This window comes from Trichosurus vulpecula, chromosome 4, assembly GCF_011100635.1.
Source record: "Trichosurus vulpecula isolate mTriVul1 chromosome 4, mTriVul1.pri, whole genome shotgun sequence".
Taxonomy (NCBI): Eukaryota; Metazoa; Chordata; class Mammalia; order Diprotodontia; family Phalangeridae; genus Trichosurus; species Trichosurus vulpecula.
The window spans coordinates 251,251,595-251,270,976 of record NC_050576.1 but is presented as its reverse complement, the minus strand read 5'-3'; the positions used below and the strand labels follow the sequence as shown (position 1 = coordinate 251,270,976).

Here is a 19,382-nt window from a genome sequence, read left to right as displayed (position 1 = left end):
GACTTCATGAGTCCTATTTGTCAGATTTATTTATTAGACTTAAACCTCTCTCCTCAAACGTCTTAAAGATGCTTGTCAGAATATATCTGAAGACACTTTCACATTCCATGACACAGCTAAGCATATTCCTTCTCCTCCTAACTAGTTGTAGTTTTAAAAGGTGGGGGATGGGAACAGGAGTAATGGAGAAGATGAGAACTTGATATGTAGGTTGGTGAATTTTATCATTGGTTACTATTCCCCTGTTTTAGTTATGTTCACTTTATACTATAGAATGAATCAATATTTTATTTAAGTTGATTATTCTGTTCTTTGTCCTTAACACAAATGGTTTGGCATCAGACCCCGTTATAACATTTTTCTGCCCATGGGATAATAAGATTTATCACCCTTCATTTTGTATCATTTTTATAGGAACGTAGCCTACTACATATGGGCTCAAGGACTGCCACCTAGTCTGTGCCTTGTATGAGAAGATTAGGAATGGCCATGAGAAAAGAAAAAGACTTATGAATGAATGTTAGGAACAAGTTGTGTCACAATGCTTTACACAGTGTAGCTCTGAGCCACACCCACACTAGACTTGATCCTGTGTTCTTGTGCTTTTTTTTAATAGTCTAGGTTTTGTTTTTGTTTTTGGACCCCCAGTTTGTGTTGATTACACAATCACCGTGATTCAGAGATGTACTTTTCGTGCCTTATTTCCCTGGGAATAACTGTCATATGTGGGTCATTGGCCAAATTGTATAGAGAAGATTGGCAACTTTGTGGTGGTATTTAGTTTTAACGTGTTAATCATGAAACTTGTCTGCACGTTGGCCAGGGTAGTCTTATTTGTTGTACGAAGCTGGTTAATTCTGTTCTGCCATTATCAGTCCTTTCTTATAAAGTAACTGATTGAAGGTTAAAAAAATAAGACAAGAAAGAAACTTGATAACTTAGTTAATATTGCGCCTTTTAACAGGTAGGGAACCTTTATAGTAAAAGTTTGGAGCAGCAGAGATGGGACCCTCCTAAGGATTTGAATTTGAGGACTGAAAGCTCTTAAGATCTTTTCCATCTCTCACATTTTGGTAGAGTTGTACGTTAGCCATTGCAGACAAACTGAGGCACATGGCATTTCTAAAAACCACTAGAGGAGCATGTCAGCAAATTCTCATTTTTTTTTTCTTTAGAGGTATCTTAGGTTCTAAACAGAGGTTCCCAAACTTACTTGGCCTTCCACCTCCTTTTTAAAAAGAAAAATCACTCAGCACCTCCATGGAAATCTACTTTTTTTTTTTAACCCTTTAATTTTTTTTTTTTTTTTTTTTGAAATTTGCATCATTTCAAAAAAATACTACCCCCTGGATCACTGGAATGTTCTCCCCCCCCCCCCCCCCCCCCCCCGGGTGGTGGTGGTGGTGGTGGTGGTATTGCCCACTTTGGGAACCTATGCTTAACAGGTTATGAACTTGCTATTTATTTATCTCTCCCACTGCCCTTTTTTTTTTTTCCCATTTAAAGGACTATATTAAGTGCAAGTCTTCCAGTGCAAAGATTCCTTAAATATTAATTTTTATCTACATATATTTGACCGCTGATGATAGGTTGTCTCATGGGGTTGGGAAAAAAGTGCTTTGAAAACCAGGGAAAGTAATGTAAATGTGCAAGATTGTGTCTCTACAAGGAGCGCTCAGATTGTTTTTGTCTGTGGCCTGTGTTAAATTTGGGTGAACTTTATTTTGTGTTTTTACTGAGACTTTAAGATTTAATCTATTGAGGCTACAGACTTTGAAAAATTAATTTTTAATGTATAGAATACACACATTAAAACATACATTCATTATTATCAACTTTCTTCAAAAGAATTAACTGCATTTTTATCTAACTACACCTTTTTCAGCCTTTCTTCTCACATGGAGAACTATTGTAATAATAACTTTTGGAATAGGTTTTCCTAGTCAAGGAGACCATCTTTTTTTTTTTACTCATTGCAACTTCAAAGAATTGTTCCTTGGATTACAATTGGATTTTAGAAACATGGATTATATAACCATGAGAGGATCCTAATAATTGGTCATCACCTCTTCTTTCCATTTTTAAAAAATATTTTACTTCAAATGGAATCTCCTTTTGAGGCATCCTTTGAATATAAAAGCTGCAATGATTGAGTATTTTTCCTCTCCTGTGCCTCCTCAGAGAACTTATCTTAAGTACAGTTTACCCCTTACTTTTTAGAATGATTCATCAATAGCTTTATACTCTACATAGTCAAATTTTCCCTGGCACTGGGTTTGACAGTTTTGTGGTGGCTTGACAAATTGGAGTACATACAGTATGTGTCTTATGTTCCAGAATCGAGTAAGCAAAGATTGACTTTATCTACCATACTGTCTTTAACATCTGCCAGAAGGGTGTTAAGAACATATTTGATTGTCTTAACAACTGATGAACATGACTACTTTGTGTTAAATTCTGACCAACAAATCAGATAACTTCACATTGTTTATTCTCTACTAGCACAATTCTGCTTTGGATTTTATTTTTTTAAAGAATTTTTTCAGCTGTCGCTGATGTTTTTGTATTTGGCCATTTGTAGGCTTCTTTCTTTTTTTTACTTATAAGACTATCTCTAGGTATTGTGTTTGAACTATTTGATGGTTTTTAAAAAGCTTTGTGTAGGATGTGGTCATCCCTGTCTTAAACCGGCTATTAAATGAGCTGACTTAGCACCCCCACCTCCACCCTGAATTTTAAAATTAATTTATTTTTTAGAGCTAGCTGCTACTTGCATACATAAATCTCCAGAATTCGTCTGTTTAGAATTTCCTTGACAGTTTTGGGAAGTGAAGTGTTTTAGTCTTTAGAATTAAATGAATAGCTGGAGTTTGAGGAAACTTTTCTTGACGTGACCAAAGTCGAGAACTCACTTTGACCTTCTTATTAATGGAACTACAATATCTTATACATTATATGTCAGAGAAATGGTCCCTTGGGTTATGATTTTACAGAATTGTCATATATTTCCTTGGGTCTACTTGTAAGGATTCCATATGTGACTGGGTATAAGCCAACTTAGTGTATAGGTCAACCTGATTTTTCTTTAAAAAATTAGTGTTTTGGCCCATAATTACTCTCTAGGCCAGCCCGTGTTGAACTGTCATTCTCAGCAGCTGCAAGGAATAGGCAACTCGGCTTCCTCCTGCTTTTATTTGTGCAGCTGCTATTGGGCTGAGATCACCATTGCTTTTCCCACCCTAGACCAGTAAGAGCTGATTTTAGCAGCAGGCTGGGTCAAGCTTAACTGCCTGTAGTGGAGCTTTGTGCAGCTGCTCAGAGCTGGGGGTGGAGGGGGCTCAGCTGTTGGTATGCCTGACATCAATATGGCTTTTAAGTCTTTACAGTTGTGAAATGACAAGGCTCTGTGAGCATAGGAGACTGAACAAACGTTCGGGATTTAGTGATGTAATCAAATAAAGCTTAAAAATTAATCTGATACAGTTTTATTTAAATAGATATTGTGCATGAAGCCAAGGAACCAAGGAAAGACTATTTTTTCAGAAATTTACTTCTGGCAAGCCTGGTGACCTTTAATTGCACCAGCCTCAGGTATCTCATGTCTATATCACAAGTAATCATAGGTGATGCCTTCAAAAATATAATAGCATCCATAGCACTGCCTGACAGCCCTGGAAATTATGAACATTGTAAAACAGAGTTGAATCAGTTAAGGATCTGTTAAGCACCTTCTGCATGCCCAGTCCTCTTCTAGGCTGTTAGGATACAAAGACAAAACAATATGCAGACTCACAGGTCCTAGCTGATATAAAGTAGATGTAAGTAACGGGAGGAATTAGGAAAGGGCCTTCTAGAAAGTCTGTTCTTGAGCTGAGTTCTGAAGGAAGCTAGAGATTGTTCCCAGTCTTTTTTTATTATGAACTTAAACATCAATATGAGTAGTTCAGGAGCTGCTACTGTGCAGAGTTAGTCTGGCTTTTAAAAGATGTGTGCACTCAAATTTAACATGGTGAATCTAGAAGCAGAGGGAGGGCAAGCATTTATTTCGGGCACAGGGAGCCTCCATAATGGTCCTGAGATAAAAGATAGAATGTTGCACAGAAGAAGAAACAAGTAGGGCAGTGATACATCATAAGACGTAAAGGCAGGCTGGAGACAGATTGTAAAGGGCCTTCAATGTTCCAGCAGAGGGGTTTGTATTGGATCCTGAAGGTAATGCAGGTCCCCTGGAGGGTTTTGAGCATGATATATGACATGATCTACCTTGCACAGGACTTTGGGAGCTCTGTTCAGGATACTTTGGAGAGCAGGAAGATCCTTTAGAAGGCTATTTTATAGTCCTGGTAGGGGGTGAAGGTCTAAAGAGAGAAAGGGGTGAGAGCTGTTTTGGAATTAGAATTGATAAGAAGCTGATTAGCTGTGCCATGGGGAACTAGAGCAAGGAGTTGATGATGACTGGGGATTGAGTAGTTGGGCTGGTTTGGGGGGTAGTGGTACAGTTAATGAGTTCTGTTTTATACCTCCCACACATCTAGAAGGACATGTCCAATGGGCAGGGGGTGATGCAGGATTGAAGCTGAAGGGATAGATTTGGGACTTGGATAGAGATGATAATTGAACCTGTGGGATCTGATGAGAGCCCACTTAGAACAGGTAGAAAAAGCATATATAGCCTTGGGGTACTCCCACATGTAGGATATGTTAGATATGGGTGATTATACAGCAAAGGATACTGAGAAGGCTATCCAACAGGTAGAAGTACCCAGAAAGAGCAGCATTTTGAATACCTAGAGGAGAAAGAATCTAGGAGGTGATCAATGGTATCAGATGCTATTGAGAGGTCAAGAAGGATGAGATCTGAGAAGAGGATATTGTATTTGGCAAGTAAGAGATTGTTGGTAACTTCAGAGCAGTTTCATTTGAACGATGTTAGCTGCCAGACTGCAAAGGGTTGAGAAGAAAATGAGAATATATATGCAAGGCGAGTAAATAGCTTTTTCTAGGAATTTATCTGTGAAAAAGAAGAGAGATACAGTGGAGGATAGTAGGAGCAAGTGAAAATGTAAGGATGAGAAAGAGCTAGTGATTTTCGTAGGCAGCCACAGAGGGAGCTTTGGGGAGGGAGATAGTAAAGATTAGGGGAGGGATTGATTATAGAGGCAATTTGCTGGATTAAGAATACAAAGAAGTCATAGTAGCTTTGACAAGGAGAAGGGCCCCGCCTCTTCATCACACTGGAGTAAAGGAGGATGGTTGGGGAACAGGGATGATGTCAAGGGATTTTGAGATATAAAGTAGGGAGGAAGAGGGAGCTCAGAAGAATAAGGGTGTCTGTTTTCTCAATAAAGTAGGCAGTGAAGTTCTCTGAGGGGAAGGAAAGGAAAGACTTGGGAACAGAGGTTTGGAAGCTGCTGTAGGGAAGAATAAAAGATTTTTTTGTAGCATCGTTGACCTAGTTGAGAATAGGTAATGTAAGTTTGTAGTGGACCTTGTGATTATGTGGTGTCTTTCAGCACCATTTGGCAACACAAATGATTTTTGAATGGAGGCATGGGGGGCATAGATAGTGGAAATTGTCAAAGGATGGAGATAGAGATAACTGAAGTCAGTACAAAGTTGGACTGATGGAACTGTGTCAAGATTGGGCACTGTGGCTACAACTACAAAGAAGGAAATGATCCTTACTCTCAAATATGTCTACGTTTCAGTGAGGAAGGCTAGTATATATATAGAAAGAATAGATGCAGAATAAACATAAAGACAGTCAATACAAGGGCAATAGCAATTGGGAAGTGCAGACAAGGCTTCATTTAACAGAGCTTACGTTGAGTCTTAGGTTCTCTGAGGAAGCAATGAGATGGGAATGAATTCTAGGCATGGGGAATAGCTAGGACAAAAGCACAGAGACAGGAGATGGAGGGTCTTGTGTGAGAAGCAAAGGGAAGACCAATTTATTGGATTATCCAAGTACAAGAAGGGGGAAGAATGTCTCATGAATCTGGAAAGAGGCTATGACCAGGGTGTGAAGTTTCTATTTTTTCCTAGAGGTAATAGGAAGTCACTGAAGCTTGAGTAGTTGGTGACGTGAAGAGATCCTACACTTCAGGGAAATCAAATTGGTAAATGCACATAGGATATACCAGTCAGGAGAGACTGAGGCAGGAAAACCAACTAGGAAGCTGTTGTAATTTTCTAGATGAGAGGTGGTGAGGGCGTGGTTTAAGTTGGTAGCTGTGTGAGTAGAAGAAAGGGGGGAAAGAGACATAGCAAGATTTGACAATGAAGTGGATGTGTAAGGGGTGAGAGAGAATAAGCTGAGGTTACAGATGTGAGAGGCTGGAAGAAGGGTTAGTATCCTTGACAGAAATAAGGAAGTTTGGAAGATGAATGGGTTATTAGGAAAAATAATGGACTGTTGGACATGATAAGTTTGAGATATCTCTGGGACATCCAGTTAGCAACTAACTGAAGTTCAGGGGGGCTACTGCCTCAGTACCTAAATTTGTGGGTCATTTGCCTCAGAAAGACAAAAGCACAAGAGATGATGGGAGGGGAGGGGGAAGAGAGAGAGAGACCCTCATGATAGCCCCACAGTTGGGGCATGGCATGGAGGAGAGGGAAGGAGGGGTCATACAGCTAGCAAAGAAATTAAAATTAGAATATCGTACTGTGAACACCTGGAGAGGATGGAGAGTATCCAAGAGGGTACCTTCTGGTGGTCAGTAGCATCTGATGTAATAGGTCAAGGTGGTTGAGGCCTGGGGAAAAAAGAACATGGGAGATGGAGTAGGGGAAAGGGGGAGTAAATAGTAAAGAAGAAAAGACTGTTAATGATTTCAGGGAGCTGAACGAAAAACCTTGCATTAAGCAAATACACAGAAAAGAGCAAAAGGAAATTTCAGAATGGAGTACAGGCAATTGTGACCTTTTTTTTCTCTGTTATACTGTCTTTCTTGATAATCTTACCATCTCCCATGAATTCAGTGGTCATCTCTGTGCCTCCCAGATCTCTAGATCCAGCTCTGGTATCTCTTCTGAGCTTCAGTCCCACATCATCAGGTGTCTTCATTTAAAATAAAACTGGATGTCTCAGAGACATCTTCAATTCAACATGTCAGAAACTCCTCTTTCCCCCCAAAACTGCCCTACTTATAAACTTCCATGTTGCTGTCAAGAGCACCGTCAACCTTCCAGTCACTGTGGATCCTTATTCTGATCCTTGACTCCTCATCCTCACTCCTAGATCTAGTATGTTGCCAAATCTTGTCTTTTCTGTCTACGCATCACACAAAGTAGTTTCAAGAGGAATGTGCACTGCTGACTGGGGGAGGAGGGCTTTGACGGATGCTAGAGTCATTCATCAAACTTCCTTTGGCCACTAGTGAGGCTTGCTTGCTTCTGAGTCCCTGTACTTAAATGAGAAGAAAAACTCAGTATTTTGTTGTCCTCCACTGATGTATAGGCACTCCTGTTTGCATTAAGAATACAAGGGAACCAAAAAAGGCACTCCATAAGATTAACAGAATATATTTCGATTTTTTCCCCCATAGGCATTGATTGCATACCAGAACATCTTGAAACTTCATCTGGTAGCTATCTAAACTGCGCACTGCCACCATGTTTTCTTTGTGATTTGCCAGGGCTCTTGCAGACAGGAGGCAATTTTGACTGACATTAGGAGCCTCCTTATTTTGTTCAAGAACTAGAACTTCCCTCCTTCTCCCTCTCTCTCCCCACTACACAGATCTCAAGACATAGGGAACATGAAAAGCAGGGCTCTACCCAAAAACATTTGGGGGCTGCTGGCTTTTGGCAAAGATCCTCAGAGCCCTTCTTGTAAAAAGGGGGGAAAAAAAGCTAAGCTGAAATCATCTCTCCATGCGCTAAATTCCTATCCAGGCTATTGTGAGACCATGAACCAAAAGCATGGTGTTAGCCATTGTCATTTGCCCTGATCTCTATCAGTATGGGGACAGAAAGGGAGAGGGGACTGTTTAAGAAGTCAGAGTGGACTGAACATCAAAGAAGGGCATTGGAGCACAGGTGAAATACTGCTGACTAAATGTAGCATGAGAAATTAATTTAATTACATTCAACATCAGTCGGCACTGTTAGTAAACATTGGTGACACATAAAGGAGGGCAACATTCTTTCTTTGTATACTTAGAAATTGGGGTAGACCAGACAGAAAAGAGCTTAAATGGTTAAATCCTGAAATAAGCAAACATCAATGTGATTCTTTATGTGAGAGATGTGTTATTTAAAGTTGTGTGTAATTAGATTAATATTTATGTGTAATTTTAAACTAATAGATGTCTTACATAAAGTACAGTATAAAGACTCTGGCTTCTTTTGTAAAGAAAATAGCTTCTTGCTGAATTACCTGTTTTAGTTTCAGATGTATACAGATTGGCCCTTTTAATGAACAATAATTAACAAGTAATTAAAGGTACATAGATTTGAAAAGCCTAAATTGCATTTAAAAGGAAGCCAAGTGACATCTTAGGGCACTCTCACATTGTGCTTCATATAGTAGTTATTTGAGTCTAAGGCTGGCCTGCCCTATTCTGGATTTGTAAGCTTAGGGCAGGCCCACCTTCCTCATTGTTCTCCACCTAGAGCCCAACAGTACTTGGCAAGAAGCAATCAATAAGTCTCTGTTGAAAGAGACTGAATCTTAACACTGATGAAAGGAGAGGGCTAGAATTTCCAATGCTCACTCGGACTCTCTATTTTTAGACTCTAGATAATCTTATAAGCAAGACGTATTTTGTGATTAGCACATTTATTGTTTACATTTAGTTTGCATACAGAATGATTTTTCAAAAGCTTAAAAACAATTTTCTTTCATTCTTAAGAAGCAGCATTTCCTGTTTTATGTAAATTGGTTGTTTTATTTCATAATTAGTATAAAAATAAGTACTCATTGATTGTCCCAAATAGGTTTTATAATTTATATGAATAAAACATAAGTGTTTTACTGTGCTATAAATAATAAGCCTAATGTAACTTTGAGCAAGCCAGTGAAGGTCCCCAAGCCTCAGTTTTCTTCATCTGTGAAATGAAATATTTGTAATAGACAATTCCCTTTTCCAGTACTAAAATTCTGTGATTTGTCTCTTTTCATTGATGCATAACTCCTACCAGTTCAAGACCTTCCAACTTACATAAAACTCGAAGATATGTAACTACATATACTATAAATATCAAAAAGGCAATAAAGCCTTTAAGGAGAATGGAGAATAGAATTGTGAAGATGAACGTATTTAAATGACATTTTAAATATCCTTCATCAAAAAAAAAATTAAATCTCAGAAAAGAAGTATATGATTGGAGTTATTAATGTTAGGAATGTAATTTCATATAGTGTTTTATAATTATTATTCACTTCAGTAGTTTGTTTAAAATGTTACAAGATTCTTTCATCCTATCATTTATTATGTTGCTTCTCAAGAAATACATGCTTATGATTTTCCTCTTGTCTTTAGGGTTTTCTCATTCAGCATTTACCTTTGGTATAGAAAGCCATATCAGCCAGTCTAATATCAATGGTGCCCTGGTTCCACCTGCTGCTCTGATTTCTATCATCCAGAAAGGCCTGCAGTATGTAGAGGCAGAAGTCAGTATTAATGAGGTATGGTTGCTTTCTTTAAATAAAATGGTTTTTCCTCTATATTCCATTTGAGTACCATTAAAAAAAATATTCCAGTATCTGATTGATTTACTTCATGTTCCTCATTGATGATGCCCATGCCAACCAATCTCCGGAAGTGCAGGGGTCTATCTAGCTGTGGAAGGCTCTGTCAGCCTGGCAAGGTGTCTTGCCTTGGTGCAGGGAGGTGGAGACTCCGGCCTGATGTTTAGGGCCTTCCCCATGTGGCCCCTCCCATGCTTGTGCACATTCGCCAGACTGTGGAGTGCCCTTGACTTTCCTGCCTCTTTGTTGGGTCACACTATTTCCTAAGCCTCTAAATCTTTTCTCATTGTCTTCTTTACCTGTTGAATTTTTTCCAAATTCACTTGTTTCCTTCTTCATAAAAGCTTCCCTGATTTCCCTTCAGACTTCACGTAGTGATTTGTTTCATAACTCTCTAATGTACTTAGATAACTGTAGTATAAAATATCATTTGTATTTGTGTCTTATCATTCCCTTAGACTGTAAAATCTATGAAGGGAGAGTTGAGGATTTTAGCTAACCATCTAACACAGCCTTGCCTGTACAATTGCCATTTTCCAGTTATTTGCTGAATGAATGATCCTTCTCCTTAACAAGATATTTTTGTATTTGAATAATAAGACTGATTCTTCTTTTTTTTTTATTGACCATTCATCTGAAGAGTAATCTTTTTGGAATATTAAGACTGGTGGTCAGCTGATTTGTTAGAGAGTCTATGGTCAGTCTTCTTACTCCTGCCCATCTGTCTCAGACACAGGGTTGCTTTCCTCTGCAGGCTTCTCTGGCAAGGGCATTTCCTGAATAGGACTCGAGTGTTGTGAAATTTGATACTTGGTCGTTGGAGAGATTAGATTTAAAGTTATTACTCAGTTTTGTTTCTCCAAATGTTTTTAGAATAAAGCAACCATATTTTCTTATTATTGTTTCCTGCCAAGAATATTCATTTTAGTAGATAGATTAGGGGAATCTCACTAAATAAGGAGACTTCCTGAGCTAGTTAACCTTGAACAGAGTCCTGTTATGTTATCTGTAATTTCTGTAGCTGAAAAACCCTCTAATAAGAAAGTGGTTTGCTTTTATATTACCCAGATAGCCTCAGCAAACAAACCCAGGTATCTGTATATAATCACAAAGAAAATGGATGAACTCTTCAAGCTTGTAACTTTATAAAAATTCCATTAAGCTAAAACAAAACACGGGAGTTTAGGAGTCAAGAGAATAAAATTCTAATCTGCTTGTAACTCTCTTTTTTGACCTCAGGAAAGCTTCCTAACCATTTGAAACAGTAGTTTCTTCAGCTGTAGAATAAGGCAGTTTTACTAGATCTGGAATTCTTGACCTTTTCTCAGGATGTAGACCCCCTTTGACACCATCGGAAGCCCTGTGGCCTCTTTCCAGAATCATGTTTTTAAATGCCTAAGACAAAATACATAAGATTACAAAGGAAAACAAATATATTTAAATAATTAAAAAAACACATTTGCAGAACCCAGTCTAAGAACCCCCACACCAAACAGTGTATTTCTAGTGTGAAATTCTCTGATTCTAGTGAATCATCCTAAAAGATTATTTTGACCAGACCTAACTTTTAAACAAACATTCCAGTGTACATCTATGGCCTGTGTTCATTTCTTTTCAAGTGCTAGGGTGTCATTATCCTATGATGATCATGCCTTTTGAGATACCAGTATTGTAGTTTTGTTGTCATTGTTCAGTTGTGTCCAACCCTTTGTGACCTCATTTAGGGTTTTCTTGGCAGAGATACTGGAGTGGTTTGCCATTTCCTTCTCCAGCTTGTTTTACAGATGAGGAAACAGAGGCAAACAGGGTTAAGTGATTTGCCCAGGGTCACGTAGCTTCTAAGTATCTGAGCCACCTAGCTGACCCTGTTTTCTTTTACTTGACATTAAACTATTTTTTTTTCGGAGGGGGGAAGGCAGGGCAACTGGGGTTAAGTGACTTGCCCAGGGTCACACAGCTAGTAAGTATGTCAGATGTCTGAGGCTGGATTTGAACTGAGGTCCTCCTGACTCTAGGGCTGGTGTTCTATTCACTGCGCCTCCTAGCTGCCCCAACATTGAACTATCTAAGATGAATCATAAATAAAACTTGGTACAGTGCAATGAGTGTTGTATTTGGAATTGGAAAACAGCTTCAGTTCAATTCCCAGATCTGTCATTTAACTCTTGTATGTGACGTTGAGCAAGTTACTTTAACCCCTCTAGGCCTTAATTTCTTCATTTTTAAAGTGAAGGGATTGGATCTAATGGCCCCGAGATTCCTTCCAGCTCTAATTCTGTGATATCTAACCAGATACATATTTTTTTTTACATTGGTACTTGAATATTTTCCTTCAGAAATAGGCACAGATTTCCATGTTAGCTATGTCTATATTACACTAAAAGCATTAAACATTGTTAGTCACGGTTTTTATTGAATGTCAGCTCCTTGAGGGCAGGGACTGTTTAGTTTTTGTCCTTGTATCCTTATTATATAGCATAGTGTTTGGCCTATAGCAGGCATTTAATAAATAAATGCTAGTTGATTGTTTGGTATCTTTTCCTTCTGTCCCTTCCTCCTTCCACTTTTCCCTTCCTCTTAGGAATCCTAAGATGTGCTTGCTAGAACATGATCACAGTCCTTTTGTACAGTATAGATCAGCATCCACATGGGTTGCCTTTGGAATTGTTTTCAGTTCTAAAATTTTCAAATGCTGTCAATATAAGAACAATTTGTCCTTTAATGTTCTCTTTATTTTTCTTCCCTCTGACTTTTCAAACTTAGGATGGTACCTTGTTTGATGGACGACCTATAGAGTCTTTGTCACTGATCGATGCCGTGATGCCTGACGTGGTACAAACCAGACAGCAAGCATACAGAGATAAACTTGCCCAACAACAGGCTGCAGCTGCTGCTGCTGCTGCTGCCGCCACAACCAATCAGCAGGGTTCAGCAAAAAACGGAGAAAATACTGCAAATGGAGAAGAAAATGGAGCCCATAGTATAGCAAGTAAGCTGAGCCCCAGGCACGGTCTGATGGACATCGCAGGCAGTTTCAGATCGCATCCGGTGGAGAGTGAAATTCTCAAACTTCAGTGAAATTCTCTATGTGGGTCAGGCAGCGTAAATATAGATAATAAAACCCATGTTTCTTTCAGTCATTTTAAAGATTTGAAAGTGTACTTAGAGAGCTGTTTAATTCTGGCAGGAGATGCTTTTCCAGTTACTGCCTGTGTCAGCTTCTAAGCTAACTGTCGCATGACTGAATACATTGCAGTTTGGGCAAGGGCCTTTGTTTTTCTGGCATTACTTTGCTTATTACCCAGTAATTTATTATTATGCCAAAGCATCAGTTAGGGGTTATCGCTTTGGCTTATTTAAAAAGATGGAAAATGTGTTTTTCCTGTAAAATTCCTAGCCCCCTTTTTACATTTCTAAGTTTATAAAAAAAACACCACCACCTTAGGAAGCTCTAAATATAACCCAGCTGTTTCTTCCAACACACTGTAAGAATGATATATCAGCAACCCCTACTGGCAGAAAAAAAGCATGGTATTGGCATGGATTACCTTTCCAGGAGATGTGTATTGGTTTGGATAGCAATGTTGAGGTGAAATGTCCCTGTCCCTCTACTAGCTCTGTCTAGCTTTAATGTTTGAAATATTAAAATTGTATAATCAACTGAAGCATTTGCTACCTTTAAATGTGACAGACATTTTTCATTGTTATTATCCGCCCCTGAAAAAGCAGATGAAAAAAGCCCAACAACCTTTGTTTATATTTTAGGCACATGACATTATACTCTCATTATTGGTATTTAATTCTGTTCAACTCAATATCTATTAAGTACTTGCTGTATGTGTGAGACATTGGGAGTATAAAGACAGGGAAAAAAATCCTATTTCATCATCAAAGATACTTGTTATACTTGATATATTTTATGAAAAAAAGCAGCAAACATCACAGATTTTCCTAACTTTTACACTTTAAGAGCAACAAGTTCTAGTTACATGGTACATATTGCTTTAAATTTCTCCATCTCCCTTCTTTCCCCCTCCGCAAGATGGTGTGCAATCTGATATAGGCTCTACATATACATTCATATTAAACATTTTCACATTAGTCATGTTGTAAAGAAGAATTAGCACCAATGGGATGAACCATGAGAAAGAAGAAACAAAACAAAGCAAAAACAAAAAAAGAGAGAGCAAGTGAGCAAATAGTCTGCTTCGATCTGCATTCAGACTCTATAGTTCTTTCTCTGGATGTGGATAGCATTTTGCATCATGAGCCTTTTGGAGTTGTCTTAGAACCTTGCATTGCTGAGAAGAGCTAAAGCTATCAAAGTTAGCGATCGCACAATGTTGCTGTAGCTGTATTCTGCTCACTTCACTCAGCATCAGTTCATGTAAGTCTTTACAGGTTTTTCTGAAATCTGCCTACTCACCAGTTCTTATAACATAGTAGTATTCCATTATATTCATATACCACAACTTGTTCAGCCATTCCCCAATTAATGGGCATCCACTCCGTTTCCGGTTCTTTGCTACCATAAAAGGAGCTGCTATAAATACTTTTGTACATGTGGGTCCTCTTCCCATTTTTATGATATCTTTGGGATATAGTCCTAGAAGTGATATTCTTGGTCAAAGGGTATGCACATTTTTATAGCCCTTTAGGCATAGTTCCAAATTGCTCTCCAGAATGGTTGGATTAGTTCATAACTCCACCATCAATGCATTAGTGTTCCAATTTTCCCACATCTTTTTTCAGCATTTATAATTTTCCTGTTTTGTCATGTTAGCCAAGCTGACAGGAGAGATGTGGTACCTAAGAGTTGTTTTAATTTGCATTTCTCTAATTAGTGGTGATTTAGAGCATTTTTTCATGACTATAGATAACTTTAATTTCTTCCTCTGAAAACTGCCTGTTGATATCCTTTGACCATTTGTCAATTGGGAAATGACTTATACTCTTATAAATTTGACTCAGTTCTCTATATAGTTTATAAATGAGGCCTTTGTCAGAGACACCGGTGGTAAAAATTCTTTCCCAATTTTCTGCTTCCCTCCTAATCTTGGTTGCATTGGCTTTGTGCAAAAACTTTTCAATTTAATGTAATCAGAATTATCCATTTTGCATTTCATAATGGTCTCTATCTCGTTTGGTCATAAATTCTTCCTTTCTCCATAAATCTGACAGGTAAACTATTTCTTGTTCTCCCAGTTTGCTTGTAGTACCAGCCTTTATAATCTAAATCATGTACCTCTTTTTGACTTTGTTTTGGTATATATACGGTATAAGATGTTGGTCTATGCCCAGTTTCTGCCATACTGTTTTCCAGTGTTCCCAGCAGTTTTTGTCAAATAGTGCTGCTACTAATTCTCTTACAGATAACCACACAGATATGATGGAGGTGGATGGAGATGTTGAAATCCCCCCAAACAAAGCTGTGGTATTACGGGGTCATGAGTCAGAAGTATTCATCTGCGCCTGGAATCCTGTTAGTGACCTTCTAGCCTCAGGGTATGTCTCTCATGATGAAGCAAAGCTATGATTCAGTCTTAAAAATTTTGTAAATCTGTGGCTTCAACCCAGAGTGTTGATTGGGGAAATATTTCCCTGGGATTTCTGGAGTCTTCAAGGTTCTCATATTTAGGGAGCGCTGAGCTCTTCTGGAAGGAAATGTTTGCTATTTACTCTTCCTTCAGACCGTACTAGTTTGTAAATGCTACACTCTAACTTGATGAGGATGGTGAGCCATTGTTCCTGATCTCTAGGTCTGGTGACTCAACAGCAAGAATATGGAATCTGAGTGAGAACAGCACAAGTGGCTCGACTCAGTTAGTCCTCCGCCATTGTATAAGGGAAGGTGGGCAGGATGTGCCCAGCAACAAAGATGTGACCTCCCTCGATTGGAATGTAAGTACACAAGCACACACATGCACATCGGAACAGATAAGCTAGAAGTGCTTCCTAAAATTACCCAGATTTGCTAACCATAGGTTATTTGCCTAATTTCTTGGTAAAATAAAAGGTCAAATGGACTGAGTGGATTTTGGAGGTCCAGCTTTAGCATTCTTTGACTGTCCCCGTCAGGGTCATAGTTATCTTCTTTGTGCTAAGAAGTCTTTGCTACGTCAGGTTAGAAGAGCAAGAGGGTAAAATTTTCATGGGAAAATAGGAACTCCCTTATCTAATTCCTCATTTTTGAACTGTTGATTCCTGGCTAGGTTATGTTGAAAACTGCAGTAATTTAAAGTCTGTAGAATATAGATTTTCACACATGGCCCACTGCTGTGTTTGTCTTTATTTTTGTGTCAACTCCAACAGGCTGCACATCCCCAGAAGGCTTTCTCAGAAGACTGTTATCCTTGGGAGAAGGGGGAGGGAGGGGAGAAGGGAGTTCCCCAGACTTAGATTATGACTGTTGTCTAAATATCCATGCCATTTCTTCAGCATGTGACCATCCAATCTTTTTCTGAACTCTTGACTTTTTGCAACAGCTTTCTCAGGTTTCCCTACAGCATCTTCCTGAGCTTACTTCAAGGGGGTAATACATTGACATCTGCTTTAAAACTGATTCCCTAGGACCTAGAGAGAGAGAGCAGCCTTTTAGAACTTTTAGGACATGATACTGAAGCATTTCACTAGGCAGTCCACCAGCTGTTCAAAAATGCAAGAATATGCAAACTGAGATGGGGGCCTAGTATCATAAAGTGTATCTTTGGCTGTATATTTGGATCCACCTCCAAAAGGACAGACATCTGCTCAAAGCAATAGGGTCTTTGCCCTGGCCAAAGTTTTACAAACCAGTGGGTTTTTGGTTTTGTTTTAGTTTTTGTGTGTGTGATGGAAATCAAGCCTATTAGGGAGATGGCTAGGAAAAGGATTTTAAGTATTTAGTTTAGAGAAAGGTGCTTCAAGCAGAAACATGTGGGGCAGAGTGCTCGCCGAGTAGTCACAAGCTCTGACCTTGAACTCTAGCCCTGCCACTTTTTGCTGGCAGCTCCTTGAGCAGGTCACTTAACAGGCCTGGCTTCCAGTCTCCTCCTTTATAAAATGAGTGTTTGCATTAGATAGCCTCTGAAAGCCCTTCTGCCTTTAGATCTGGCTCCTGTAAGTATTGATGTATTGGTTTCTAGACAAACAAATGGTCTTCCTGATCACATAGTATGGAAGAGCCCAGGGTCCTTGGACCAGACTTCAGAGCTAGGTGATCTTTTGAGGTCCCAAATTACTCATTACTTTCCCGGAGTTTTGAGAAGGGTCCACTGAAAGATGTGGTTTAACATTCATTCTCTCTCCCCAAGTTTATTCAGTGGAGTCCCAGGACACATTGTGGCTTCAGAGTTTCAGCTCACACATCAGGCTGGTTGGTTCTCTTTTTGCAGGCTGCACCTGTGAGGGCAGAGTTAAGCTCTCTACGCCTAGAAAAGATTTCACCTGCTGTTCTCCCACTCTAAAAATCTTGGTTTATTCATTTTAGTAGTGATAAAATCAGCTGCCAGCTTTTCTTTTTCTTTTTTCTCCCATGTTTTTATTCTTTCTGATTTCAATAGCAGTGGAAAGAACTAATGAAGGACAGTTTGTTGTTTCTCTTCACCTTGAAGTGTTTTCTTCTGAAGTTTTTTTTTCTTTCAACAGTAATGGAATTAGTTTAATTTTCTTCCTTTACTGTATCCAGCATTGTTCACTTCACAAGTTTTGTCTTTTTGCCATTACATACTTGTGCTTTTAAGAAAAGTTTCGTGTTTGTATATATGTGGCAGGAGGTGAGGGCCCCATACCCACAGAACCTGAAGAAAAAAATAAAATAAGGGTATCCTATAAAACATTTGAATACCTTGGCATGATGTAAGCATAGTCACTTTAAAAATGTGCATACCGGTTTGGGATTCCATCAGTGAAGAACGTAATCCTTTTTTTCCTAACAGAGTGAAGGCACACTGCTCGCCACTGGGTCATATGATGGATTTGCCAGAATATGGACTAAAGATGGTAAAACAAATAAACGAACAAAAAAGTTATATTTTCTGTTCATTTTTCCTATTGTGCATTACACGCTTCCAAATAGTTAAAATGTTTTTGTCTGCTTAAACATCAGGTAATCTTGCTAGCACCTTGGGGCAACATAAAGGTCCTATTTTTGCATTAAAATGGAACAAGAAAGGAAATTTCATTCTGAGTGCAGGAGTGGACAAGGTAAGAGAAAATTAGATTCTGTGGAGGTTAATATCTGTGAAGGATTAGTGAAAGTTTTTTTTCCTATCCTGTCAATGACATTGCAAATAATAAATGGTTAGGATGCAAAGTAGTTTATATTTGTGAAAAACAAGTATTTTATGCAGCCTGATAGCATAGGTGAAGATATTTTTAATTATCCATGGACCTATCCCCAGAAATACTTCTATGCAGACCATCCTTCACCTTTAATCTTTAGGGACATGTTTTACTCTGGTTGCAATGTGAGCAGGAGGGGGTGGGTCCCACTTCCTCTCTTATAACCTATCTGGGATGACCCCTTAGACAAAGCCTAGAGGCACCCTGAGTGCTTGCTATGAAGGCTCCTGGGGGGTCATGCCTCTCAGCTACTTGCCAGTACCATGGCTAAAAATAACTAAGCCCTTTTCTGATGCAATAGTAGATTCAGTGTATTCTAACTTCAGCAAGGCCAATTAATCTGGAGTAGTTTCAGCCTATAATTAACTTTTTCCTTATCCCCCAAATTTCCTCTTACCCTCCCTCAGCTGTGGAGGAGGCAGTGATAGAAACATGGTAGAATTTCTCTTGTAAAAGGAGAAGGCTAGGTCCTTTAAATCTGGGGTTAACAGAGGCAGGCTCCTTCAATTAAATAGACATTTATTACAGAGCTCCTTTGTGGCAGCCACTGTCCTAGGCACAAAAACAGTGTGTGCCTTCAAAGAGCTTAGCCTCTCCTGGGGGTGGGGATTCAATAAGAAGTCATCTCGGTGTGACGTTAGTGAGTGGAAGTGGTGATTATCTTCTCTGGGGACCATGCCAGCAGAGAAATGAAGGAAAAGTGGCATGTGGTTCAGAAGGGTAGGCCAAGAACTGACATGAGCCTTCATAGCTCAGGCCTCCACGGACCACTCAGCTCCTCTTTAAAATGGGGTTTCGAGAAATCCCAGCCTAGCCAGTCTCCTTATCACAGGTCACTTTTTCCTTTGGTCACCTTTTTTTTTTTTTTTTCAAGTTTTGCTCCTTTTTTTGAAATGAAGGAAGTGTGCCACAGGAAACAGAGAGCTCTTTTTGGAGTTAGAAAGACCTGGATTCAAGCTGCCCCCCTGTGATATACACTGACTTTGTGACCCCGGGCTTGTGTTACTTGACCTCTCAGCTCAGCACCTCTCTGAGACTTGGTGCTCCAAGGTAGCTTCTGATTTGCACTGGTAGAAGGAATTCTCTCACCTTGAGTTCAGTATGCAAAGGGAAACAAACAAACAACATGCCAGACACAAGCACACAGGAAAACATTTATATTCTTATATTTTGACCTGGAATGAAAGGATGTTTTCATAAGTACCTCAGTATTTGTACTTATATTTTTTAAAAGTGATTTGTTTTATAGTATAGCTTTTACTATGCAGCAATAGAAAATAGATTGAGTTTTGAGTTGTTAGGTTTAAGTTGTTGGGGCTGACCTGATTTAAAATTCTTCCTCTGCCACTTAGTAGTTTTGAGG

General features: G+C 39.0%; 1 protein-coding gene across 3 annotated transcripts in view; it reads left to right on the top strand.

Annotated features, from left to right (window-relative positions):
* TBL1XR1 (TBL1X receptor 1) overlaps positions 1–19,382 on the top strand; it is a 157,334-nt gene that overhangs the window by 119,262 nt on the left and 18,690 nt on the right. For all 3 annotated transcript variants that reach the window (XM_036753642.1, XM_036753643.1, XM_036753644.1), the window contains 6 exons: positions 9,489–9,634; positions 12,461–12,686; positions 15,070–15,202; positions 15,457–15,598; positions 17,614–17,677; positions 17,784–17,881. In XM_036753642.1, the coding sequence (XP_036609537.1) occupies positions 9,489–9,634; positions 12,461–12,686; positions 15,070–15,202; positions 15,457–15,598; positions 17,614–17,677; positions 17,784–17,881 (809 nt within the window). The remainder of the gene's footprint in view (positions 1–9,488; positions 9,635–12,460; positions 12,687–15,069; positions 15,203–15,456; positions 15,599–17,613; positions 17,678–17,783; positions 17,882–19,382) is intronic.